At 35.2% G+C, this 12,636-nt stretch overlaps 1 protein-coding gene across 8 annotated transcripts in view; it reads right to left on the bottom strand.

Moving 5' to 3' along the window:
- Positions 1-12,636, bottom strand: part of ralgapa1 (Ral GTPase activating protein catalytic subunit alpha 1) — a 319,967-nt gene that overhangs the window by 12,436 nt on the left and 294,895 nt on the right. For 5 of the 8 annotated variants that reach the window (XM_060829079.1, XM_060829081.1, XM_060829087.1 and 2 more), the window contains exon 39: positions 10,744-10,868. In XM_060829079.1, coding sequence (XP_060685062.1) covers positions 10,744-10,868 — 125 coding nt within the window. Of the gene's footprint in view, positions 1-6,998; positions 7,180-9,983; positions 10,015-10,743; positions 10,869-12,636 lie in introns of those variants that run through there. The other 3 variants (XM_060829082.1, XM_060829084.1, XM_060829085.1) reach the window with 2 other exon arrangements.

The raw sequence follows: 12,636 nt of genomic DNA, 5'->3' as shown, positions 1-12,636 counted from the left end.
TGAGTTTTGGCGGTGTTATATAAATGATACAGAAGGAAAGGTGAGTTAGAAGGTTCTGATTTAATGTATAACAATGTTTGCTGCAATGTGAATGTCTAACATAATTAAAATTTTAAGGGGGAGTGTAGTTATTAGCATTAATGTTTTTTGATTTTTATGCAGTAATATTATTTGGATTTAAACTATGAACCTCGCAGTCTTATCTATTAACTAACTATTTGGACCTCACATTAATACAAAACGCCACTGGTCTCTACTGAGATCATAATACTTAGCATTATTGGCTCTGCTACTTTTAATGACCATGTACCATTGAGGATAAATGTCAATCTGATGAAAATACCATTGTCTATGTCCTATTTGACACTAAGGGCAGAACCTTAACACAACAGACTTGCATGCAGCTGACAAACCTGAATTTTTGCCATTGCACTTCTAACAGCTACAATATTAGCATTCAGCTTCTAGGCTTCCTGACTAATCACCATGGGTGGGATGACACGGTACCTGTCAAAGACTAGACTTCTAGTCAGAGATACTCAGATTAGAATGACTGAACTGTACATTCATTGCTGAACCTTCAGCAACCATAGAAATGGTATCCTCACCAGGTCTCCGACTTTTACCTGGAGATCCTGCTGAGACATCTGAAGGACTGAAGTGAGATTATGTGCAGTAAGCTCTTTGGATCTGGATACAGTACACCAAAGTAATTCACGATTTCAGAAAGAGTTGAGAAATGTGTGTCAAAATGCATAAATCCTCCACACCCACTGGCTTTTCCAGCATTCTCCTGCACATCGCTCAGGTTAAGGGTGGCACAGTGGCTCAGAGGTTAGCACAGCTTCCTCAAAGCGCCAGGGACACAGGTTGGATTCCAGTCTCTGGCTACTGTCTGTGTGTAGTTTGCACATTCTCCCTGTGTCTGCATGGGTTTCCTCTGGGTGCTCCAGTTTCCTCCCACAGTCCAAAGATGTGCAGTCAAGTGAATTGGCCATGCTAAATTGCCCATAGTGTTAGGTGGATTAGTCAGAGGGAAACGGGTCTGGATGGGTCACTCTTCGGATTGTCGGTGTGGACTTCTTGGGCTGAAGGGCCTGTTTTACGCTGTAGGGAATCTAATCTAATCAATACATCTTGCAACTCCAAGTACTGCTCTCTCATAGCACCTCTTCATATCCTCATCCTCAAAGCCAGCATTGAAATTCACCGATCTTTGTGTCATCTCACTTAGGCTTAGCCGCTTTCCACGATGTTGTTCTTCCCTCCTTCATAAATAATTCATTTCTTATACTCAGTTCTCTACCTTCTCTCCTGGCAAGAAATGCAGAACTCCATGAAGGGACAGAAAACCAGAGCAGGACCTTCAGAGAGCCTGAGGGCCAATGGCTCTGCATGCTACATGGTAAACTGGGAAGTTTCTGTCTCTGTTCCATGTGGATACAGATATCAGTTATGACTGATCATGAATGCCTAAACATTATGAAGCACTAGTGCTCACATGGGAAGAGACAGGTGCCTGCAGACCCTATTTTGGGGTCTCACCACCTTTGTGATGTGCTCCTTTCCTCTGCCTGATGGAGTGATTGAAGTGCAGGTCACTACTGCTCCTATTGCTCTTCTTGTTGTGAAGGGAAAAACCCAAGATAGAACAGCACGGTGGCACAGTGGTTAGCACTGCTGCCTCACAGTGCCTGAGACCTGGTTTCAATTCCCGACTCAGGCGACTGACTGTGTGGAGTTTGCACGTTCTCCCCGTGTCTGCGTGGGTTTCCTCCGGGTGCTCTGGTTTCCTTCCACAGTCCAAAGATGTGCGGGTCAGGTGAATTGGCCATGCTAAATTGCCCGTAGTGTTAGGTAGGGGGTAAATGTAGGGGTATGGATGGGTTGCGCTTCGGCGGGTCGGTGTGGACTTGTTGGGCCGAAGGGCCTGTTTCCACACTGTAAGTAATCTAAAAAAGCATATACTTTTCCCATGCTACAAAGTGCAGACTATCAGTTGGGGAACGTAAGTCAAGGTGAATGAAGTTCAAGACATAAGGGGTGGCTTCTATGAAGTTGGAAATCAGCTGTTAAACAGTGAAAGCACATTGTTAGAAGTGCTCTGAGAACCAGTCCCTCATCTAGGATTGGCAGTTCTATTGAGAAAACACTCCACACTGTGATCTTGCCTGGTACCTTCCACAGAACTAAGTAAATCTATGCATAGGGTGTTAAAGTTAGAATGTTGGGTTAAATCCAGAGTTAATTGATCATTTAAAAATTAGTTACTTATGAGCAGTTCTACTAGTGTTTGTGCTTGCCTGCAAACCCACTTGGATAAAACCTGGAAGTGAACTAAATCAAGCAGAGTTCATTGACACTTTTGAGGTTTAACTCCTTGAACATACCTGAACAGTTAAAATTCTGCCCCAAGTTTCATTTTTTTAAAATTAATTCTGCCTAAGTCAATTTCCAATGGCCCACTATCCATAACGAATCAAATTCAAAATCTGTGTCTTTGCCTACAATTTCCACTTAGTGTTTTTCTCCCTGCCTTTATATCTCTTCCAGCCCTATGTTAATGTCTGCTCACCTGACTCTAGCCTCATTTTCCCCTGTTCTATTTCTCTCTTTCTAATCTTTTTTGTTATAGGACTTTCAAGTACCTGGGCCTCATACTTTTGGATCCTCGCTAAAACTTACCACATCTTACTTTTCTCTCCTCAGTCACCTCAGGAATCAGTTAGTTCAGCTGGCTGAATGGATAATTTGGATGCAAAGTGATGCCAATAGTGTTCATGTGTACAATTCCCACACTGAAGTTACCAGGAAGGACTCTCCTTCTCAACCTTTCCTCTTGCCTGAGCCACGGTCTCCCTCAGGTTAAACCACCAGTCATCACTCTCTAATAAGAGAAAAGCCCTATGGTTTGCTAAGACTATGGCAACCTTACATCTACAGTCATCTCCTTCAGCTCTTCACTCTTTGCGATCACTAACCTCATCTGCATTTTGAGATACTTTGGACATGACATAATTGCAAGCTCGCGATTACTCCTGACTCTTCATTTACCATCCAGTAACTGTATCCACAGAGAAACCTTTGAAGGCCAGAGGTTTGTTTTAAATTTTAGTTTTGAAACTTTCAAAAGAAAACAAATAACAACTTGAATTCCTATAGTGTCTAACATTGTAAAACAAGCTAAGTTAATTGACAAAGCATTAACAAACAAAATTTTAATGCTCAGCATTGAGCCATAAGGACACATTACAGAAGACTTGATCAAAGAGTTAGGTTCTAAGCAATATCTTAAATGAGGAAAGAGATGTAAAAGTGCAGAGAAAAATTCCATAGTTTAGGGGCTTGTCAAATGAGGGTTGCAGATCTGCAGGGATCATGAGGAATTTAAAACAAGAATTTTAAAATGGAGTCAGTGCTTAATTAGGAGCTAATGTAAATCAATAAACGAAGAAGTGATTAAATGTGGGGTTTTCTGAATGCAATTAGTTTTTGCATTGCATGTAATATTGAAGAGAAATCTCACTTATGAAATTACAGCTGTTTCACTGTGAAGAACTGCAGTTAAAACTCGGATATTATGGCATATGGGGGAAAACGCCTCAACAGATTATCCTTTGTATTTAATCACGGCAATGCTTCTCTTTCACTTAATGCTGTAGTTAATTCTACAAAATGTTACAATTCTTCTCATGTTATCAAAGGGTTAAAGGACATTGGGTCAAGTTAGGTCATGTATAACAGAGCTTTGGATGACTTCAAGTGTATGCTGGCTAGGACATACTGAACAGGCCAGCAGTATGTTGAATAGTTACATGTAGATGTAATACAAGGCACGGATGAATGTTCCATCAGCAGATGACCTGGAGCAGGAACGGAATTGAACGATAATGTAAAGGTGACATAGGTATAATCCAGGTGAATCAGGCAAATCAATTTTGATAACATGAGAAGAATTGTACCATTTTTTAGAATTAACTACAGCATTAAGTGAGAGAGAAGTATTGCCTTGATTAAATACAAAGAATAATATTTTGAGGCATTTTTCCCCTCTGCCATAATATCCTAGTTTTAACTGCAGTTCTTCAAAACTGAAACAGCTGTAATTTCACAAATGGGACTTCTCTTCAATATGACATGCAATGCAATAACTAATTGCGTTAAGGAAACCCCATATTTATTGCTACATAGATGCAGACTTATTGTTGTATTCTCTGGCATGAACATAACATAGCAATTCTCTATTCCATCCTTGTGTTGAGCAAGGAAAATAAAAAAAATCAGTGACTTGATAATAATTCATTTATACTTCTTATTGGCAATAAATTAATCATAATGAGTTTCCATACAGCATTATCAATTGTGGTTAATCATGTTTTGCAGTGTGTTTGAATATATTGTTAAAAATCACACAACACCAGGTTATAGTCCAACAGGTTTAATTGGAAGCACACTAGCTTTCATCACTATCACCTGATGAAGGAGTGTCGCTCCGAAAGCTAGTGTGCTTCCAATTAACCTGTTGGACTATAACCTGGTGTTGTGTGATTTTTAACTTTGTATACCCCAGTTCAATACCGGCATCTCCAAATCATGAATATATTGTGATTGGTTAGATTCTCTTCAGAAACAATTTTGAATTGCGTCTTTAAAGTGACTTCCTCTTCTCAAAAAAGATAATACAAGGCAGATTACACCATCTATATGCATAATATCAGAATGAAGTTTTAGATCCACTAGTATCTCCAAATATACAAACAAACTCAGGAGATAACTCAGGACACTCATCTATGTGTTCATTTTAATTTTCTCATTTGATATTATGGATTGGAGTTGTAGGCTGAAAACTCAATGATGTCAACAGTGATATTAACCATGGCTACCAGCTGAAGGTTGCCTGGAGCAGAATACCAAATTGAGAATGTAAACTTTACCTTTGTGGCAAAATGAAAAAAAGATCGACAGGAAGTAAAGGGCATCTGACCTGTAACTTACATAATTGGTATGGATGAATTATCATTAGAGGTTTTCAGTTTTCTCATTTTGTAGAAATATTTAACAAACCAAGTGCTTAGCTGGCCCATGGGGACTCTTGGAATAGCCTCATAAGTCTACATGATCTCACAATCATGATCTATGTTATTAGTCTTGTAAATTCCATGGTGTAAAGTCCCTATTCAAACACTTTAAAAATTATTCATAAAACTAGCTTTCACCACTTTTTTGGGATAGTGTATTTTAGACCCCAACAACTTGGTGAAAAAAAGTCTTCTCTCCCCTACAGCTGTTGCTCATTATTTCATATTTACGACCTCTAGTTATTGACCTATTCAACAGAAGGAATGATTCTCTATACTTACTCATGCAAAATGTCTCTCTTTCAAAACCATTGATAGTTCCCTCATAAACTTTCCTGTTCCAAGAATAAAAGTCTTGATTTTTTTTAACCTATTTGCATAATGAAAGTCTGCCATCTCTGGTAGCTCTGATAATCTACACTTATATAGCTAAAAATCGCACAACACCAGGTTATAGTCCAACTGGTTTAGTTGTAAATACAAGCTTTCGGAGTCAGGTAGCAGCGCCCTGAAAGCTTCTACTTCCAAATAAACCTGTTGGACTATAGCATGGTGTTGTGCGATTTTTAACTTTGTCCATCCCAGTCCAACACCAGCACCTCCAGATCATGGCTACATCTATATAGTTTCAAAGAGACAAAAAAAAAATTCTGTGATACCAATATGGAAACTTCAATTTCTTGCAAAATTAGGACATATTGTACACTTGTATACGATACACACCATGATCTTTCCAAGTACAAGAGACTTGTCAATGTGAGGGCTATTTTGAAGTTAACTCTATTCATTTGGATTTGATGCTCCTTTCATTCACTACAATTTGCTCCCCTAGTCCCCTCCATTCACCCAATCAACACAATCTCTCTTTATTTGGCATTATCTTCTAATTTTCTTACAAAAATGGTCTGAACTCAAAAACTATTGATTAAAGTTTATCTTACTACCTCTTATCTAGTAAGAGCTTTAAAAATTCTTAATTTGCTTCTTTATCTTCTGCATCAGCTTCAAAATAAGCCAATGGATATAATACTTATTACAGCTTACTTAAATTGTCACAAAGCTAAACTTCAATCATGATCACAGTTATTTAACTACTTCCCAGAATCTTAAGTTTACCGAAAACAGGATGGAGTGTAGACTCTTTTCTGGAAACTGTTATTAGTTCCATGTATTTACCTACCTTTTGAAAGATTCTCACTATCATTAAATTCATCTAATGGGCAATATGAATTGCACAGAATATTTATATATACTTATCCTACTGCAATTTTATGACTCAATCAAAAATTTTACATTAGGGGTATCTCTTCACTTTGATATTCTATGATAATTGCAGTTGTTCACTTTTTCTCTTTGCTGTCATAGATTCCCAGTTATATTCAAAACTTCCTTTACTAGTAATTATACTAGCACTCAACATTATTGCATTGCTATTGTAAATTAAATTATGCCAGGAGAAGAAAATAAAACCTATCGCTGAAGGGAGAAAAATGAAAACCTATGAAGGACTTATGGTCAGCTTGGCAAAGACATATAGGAGGCATGATAGATATTGGAATAAAAATTATCATCACCAACTGAAATATATATCAGTTCAGGTTTAAATAGCATGAAGACTCAGAATTACACAAGAGGACTGCACTAAAGATGGTTCACACAAGATTGAAACAATGATTTGAACAAGCAAGATTAAAAGAGAGATCAAGAAAATGTTCATTCTTTGATACATTTAATTTGTAAGCAGTCAAATCAAACAAGCTATAAACAAGATCGTATGTACATGGATTGTAGAACATCCTGTGTATTACATACGTTTGCAAAGTCAGCACCACCGACATTGCTATATTTTAAAATTGTAGGGTACCAATACTGAAATTACAAATGTAAACAAAATCAGCTACTTTCACCTAATGCAACGTGGATAAACTCTGATGAGATACTAAGTAATATAGCAAAGCCCTCATGTTCTGAATTAGCTAGTCTCAGGGAAGGGTCAGGGGCATTAAAACTGGCTGCAGTGTCCTTAAAGAAAACAAATGTTCAAAGCACTTCCATTCCTGCTTTTTATATCTTGAAGCTTGCTGGAAAGATGGATGAGTGGCTGTAAGTTAAGAATACATGGGTCACTACAATGATGATTCATCCAGTGAAATAGTGTCTAGCTACTCGCAGTCTAAGCTCAGACATTATAAACTACTACTGGGTTAACATACAGGGGCTTGCCAGGGTCCATGAAACTGTGGTTCAGAAGGAGGAAAGAAAAATAAGTAGAGGAAAAAAAAAGTCAGACCTTTTCTTTCAAAGTTACTTCTGAAGTCAGTCAAATTATAAATGTCCAGGAGCAGCAACTATAATGAATGATAGGTGGGGAAGGAAGTCAATAAACCTTAATTTATTTGTTTTTTTTTGAAAGAACAATGAGATAATTCTCTCATTGATTCACTATTCATAGGCATCTGGATCCTTCTGTAAGTAGTAGGTACCATTTATCTTGCTTTAATTTGTCGTGATTGTACATGATTGCACATTTCCCTATCCTACACGATAAGACAACCCTTTAAATTGCTTTGCCACTCACTTTATGTCCATACTTTCCATTCTTTAGAAAAGAAAAATAACCTGAAAGCAAACAAACTATAAAGAAAATAATCTAGAAAACAAACTACAGTTAGATTAGATTCCATATTTGAAGTTTTCATTAAAATATCCCAGAATAACTAAAAGGATTTATAAAGACAAAGTGACAAAAAATACTGCCTTGTAGGAAAACATAGTTTCTGGATACATATTAAATTCAGTACAATACACATATATATATGTCATATTATTTCTTCCAAATGAAACCAATTCATGGGAGGTTGCAAATTGTCATGATTTCACCTTCATCTTGTCATCAGCAACAATGTGACCATGCGGTAACATTATAAAGATCAACTGTAACAATTTTAGATAATAGGCTTTTAATATTAAGATAATTTTGGACTTCATTTAAAAAGATTGCAAAATTGCTATAAATTGAAATTTAATTGGGTAAAATGTACTTCTAATTTAAGATCTTCAAACATTTATCAAGTTTAAATCAAATATGCACAGTTTCCATGATATTATTAATAAGCTATTAGTTATTCATGTAATAAATCAGGTAATGCAATGTTCATTAAACTAGCTTAATCATAATATGCTATTTTTGACAAATTTATCTGTTTCTTTATAGAAAAAGGTGCAAAAGTTCTCAGATATCATAACTGTTATTGTACTTCATAATTAGATAAAACTGTATGATATATTCCTACTATGTACTTTAATCATGCTAAGTGCTAATGAATTCAAATCATAATAGCACAAAGGATGCTATTCGCTTCATCGAATCTGTGCCAGTTTTCTATAAACTAATCCAGTCAGTTTCAATCCCTCACTATGTCCCTCACAATCCAGTAAATTTATTTCCTTTAAGCATCTATCCAATTTACTTCTGAAGTCATTCAACATTTTAACATAGCCCTGTAAGACAGCAAGTCTCAACTGACAGCAGTTATTAAAAAAAATCTTTTTTGCTCTCCGCCGCCCCCCTATTTCCTGCTCAAAAGCGTTTTATATGCTTTTGTTCTTGTAACCATTATCTAATTGGAACAATGTTTTGATAGGATTTGTCTCCAAAGTCTTTCAAAACATATGGAACTACAGCTGCTGTCTTTATGTTTGAAAGTTTGCTGTTTAAAATACAGTAAAATTGTGTTATCTTGCACCTCAACTAGAATGTTCCATGAACAAGAATCACTATTATATTATAAAATACTGCTATCATTTACTTTTGTGTGATTATAAAGGAGTGGCTGAAGATTGAAGTATTTTTTCCATCAGTATTTGGAGTGGAAGGAATCAAAGTTGGAGAGCTTCTAAGCACCTGCAATTTGCAGCATACATCAAGGCATGTTTCTGTTTCATTCCTACATTTACCTCAAACTGCAAAGAGTTAATTGGTATTTCTGAATTACTAGCACCACCTCATCCCAGTATGTTCAGATAACATGTATTTTACTGTAGATGCATGTGACATATTACTTTAATTTTAAGACTGTGCTCAATAATAGCAGTATATTTCATAATTTTTTTGAAGGTCTTCAGGTAAACTATTTCGATAAGTTTCACATCTTACAAAGAACGATGATTAACTTTCACTGTTGTTTACCTGGGTTAGAATGTTTATTGAAACAGTGCTATTGAAATCATTTGGAAATCAGCTTGGAGGAACTACAATTTGTGGAAGTTAAATTAATAGATATTTGTTTATTAGCTTGGAGGATTTCAGCAATGAGTTAATCTTAACGTGTATCAACATTTCCTTGAGTAATTACTCAGCTCAGCTCAGTAATTACTTTGCCACAAATCTATTGTATTTTAAAAGAAACCTTGTAAAATATACAAAAGGGAAACAAACAATTTTTGCAATGAGATTAGCAAAATAAATGTTAAAAAAAACACAAAGATAGTGAAATGTCGAAACGTTGTTCTAGTTATAAATGTCATTAATGATTTTACCCAATTGAGAAACTTATTTTCCATGTAGCACTTTCTGCTGATATTAGTTCTAAATAGTAAATATTAAATATAAACATGCATCAATGGAGTTGCTTTTGATTCATGCAAGAGAGAAACAAAAGAGTGCAGCAATGTTATTTGTCCAAATCAGACTGGATTGTTAAATATATTTCAGTACTGAAAGGTTAGTATGGTGTACAGACCTGGTTAGTGTACTCTTTAGTCAAGAGCATACTTCAAAATAAAGGACTTGGGGAAATCCCTCTTAGTGTGAACAGAGCATAAGAAAAATTTGCTTCAAACTGTTAAGGGTTTAGTGCTCTGATAGGAAGTAGCCTGAACATAAACTCTGTCACTGAATCTTACCTTTGATTTATAGAATTGACATTTTAATGATCTAAAAGGGGAAAATAAAACAATGAAAATAATCACTTTGATACATGGTAGGTATGTACAGGATAGGAAGGCTGAGTTTGCCACTTTTATAAACCTCAAAAAGGTTGAAATTGCAATTTGATATGATACCAGAAACCCAGACTATAAGACAAATCTGCAAGTACCAATAATGATGCAACATTTTGATTTTCATTTGTTCTCTTTTTGGTCAAAGTTTTAAAAATGGCTTTTTACATATTTTAGGAAACGCTATCAACTAGACCTTGAAGTCTTTTTTTTAAAAGGCAGAATTTAATCTTCCCCATCCAATGTAAAATAAAATGCAAAGACTAAAAAACCCATATTCAAAAAAATTATAGATTATTTGCAAGAATTCTACTGAGAGGTCAATCCGTCTTGCCTATTTTGGTGAACTCAGAAAACAGCTCTGCATAAATAAATTTACATTAATATCATGATTTTCCAACAAAGTTGTAAAGATGAATTGTAGTTACCAATAATTTCATCCAGGCATTCTAGATCGTCAACATCATAATTAAAGTTAGGAAAAAGATACAGCAGAAAAATTGATCCTTAAAAAATGCGATAGAAGTATTTGCAATTAAAATATCAGTAATATTATACATTTTTTTCATCAAATTGTACAAATAACATAAAAAAACTAATAAGGAACTGTTTTGGGAATTAATTTATTACAAAGTCAAATGCAATATCAAATATTTGCTTTTACCTGGATCAGATGGTATATTGTGACAAGGGGCTGGACAGAAGACCTGGGCAGCAAAATCCTCATAAGTAGTTGGCTCCTGGTGGTGTTGCACAATGGTTTCTAGGTATCGAGCTCGCTCCTCATAGCTGAGATTTGAGTTAAGTATAAATAGACCAATTAAAGCAGTATACTAAATTCAAAGCAGTCAATTGTACACTTTAATCATTGCTAGAAACTTGTGTTTCTGTCATAAGAAATGTTTGGAGGAGTCCTGGCTTGGTACCTTAGTAGAATTTACAATTGGAATTATTGAATTGTATTATATTTTCATATTCTCTCATTAATGCATTTCAATCTTCAAGAAGGGAAGCTATCCCTTTTTGGACTCTTTAACAGGAATGTGGAGGCACAGAAAAAACTAAGGAAAATGAGGAATTTCAATTAATGAATGGCAGAATTATATTGCATTTGAGATTCTGTATTACAACTGACAATCCCAATCCTCAGACGAATTAACAAGGCTTCTCTGACTAATAGTTAATAGCCCTGTGAAATTGTATAAGTTACTTAGCAATCAAATAATGAAAGGGGACAGTATTATTTTGTAGATTTAGTAACTAGAACTTAATAAATTGCTTAAATTCATTTTAGTTGAGGAAAACTGAGATCAAAAAGGAATCTATATTCCACCTTCCCCAATCTCAAAGTTTAGCTCCCAGCTGTGAAAATAATTAAACACACTAGTCATGAAAACAGAAATACAGGTCAACTAGCTTCATAACTGTAGTGCTAATTTGCATAGCAAACATTATAAGTACAGACAGTCCCTGGAAGCACAATGCAGTTCAATATAAAACAACTGGTGGGAGGTAAGGAAATGTTCATATATCGGGTGTTTAAAATTCAACCCCCGTATTGGATTGCATTCACAAGCACTAGTGTTTGTAAGTTGGATGTTTGCTAAATTGGGGACCATCTATTAACTTTTATAAAATGACCTGTCATAAATATGGGGACAACAATAATATACGATAACTTCCTTTTCTGTTGCATGAAGGTACTTAGTATCATGTTGTGTAGAATCCAAACATCAGCCAGCAGCTTATTGCAGCAGCTCCTATTTTTTCTGTGAAATAGTAGAAAATGATAGTTTTAAATTAAAATACCCTTATAGCTGAAACAAAGCTAACAGGGACAAGTTAGGTCCCACTAAAATACAGAAGGTAACATGCTGTTACAAAGGTTTTAAGCTTTTTTTTAATATAAACAAGTTGTCTATAGTTAGAAAGTATTTCAAATATTTAAATCAACAGCTGTGCAATAGGCAGTAATTTTGGAATTGCAGATAAATAAATTACAATTTGCTGACTTCATGGCTTGTAGCAGATGCTTTAAGAAATGTGTTAAATAACATACCACAATATTTTTTTCCACATTGATTTTGTTTGCAAAACCATTTGTAAACATTGAATAACGTTAAGGAGGTTGGAGTGGGGTGGAGTTGGGAATGGGAAACAACAATGTGTTAAGAGTTTGTACAATGAATTTTTAAATATGTAAACTGGAACTTGCTGAGATCATGTAGATATCTTAAAAATTACTGGTATTTAATGTAAGGGATACATGGGGTCAAATTAACTGATTACAGAAGCTGCATTCCAGAGACATCAATTTTGGATCAAAATTGTTCTTTTTTTAAAATAAATATCATCAGCTTTTAAAAGATAGTGCAGATATTAGTTTATATTCACTGCATTACGCCATAGGTTCAACTGATACCATGACGGTTTTTCAAATAAAATATACGCAACTATCACAAACAACTTATGGTTTTTATGTAGGCAATTATTAAAACAAATCTGAGGATTGAACTCAATAATGGTGCAACAGATTTTGTTTATAGTCTGCTTCATT

Source organism: Hemiscyllium ocellatum, chromosome 8 (assembly GCF_020745735.1).
Source record: "Hemiscyllium ocellatum isolate sHemOce1 chromosome 8, sHemOce1.pat.X.cur, whole genome shotgun sequence".
NCBI classification, from domain to species: Eukaryota; Metazoa; Chordata; class Chondrichthyes; order Orectolobiformes; family Hemiscylliidae; genus Hemiscyllium; species Hemiscyllium ocellatum.
Note: the sequence above shows the minus strand (reverse complement) of the source record. Positions and strands in the feature narration are given on the sequence as shown.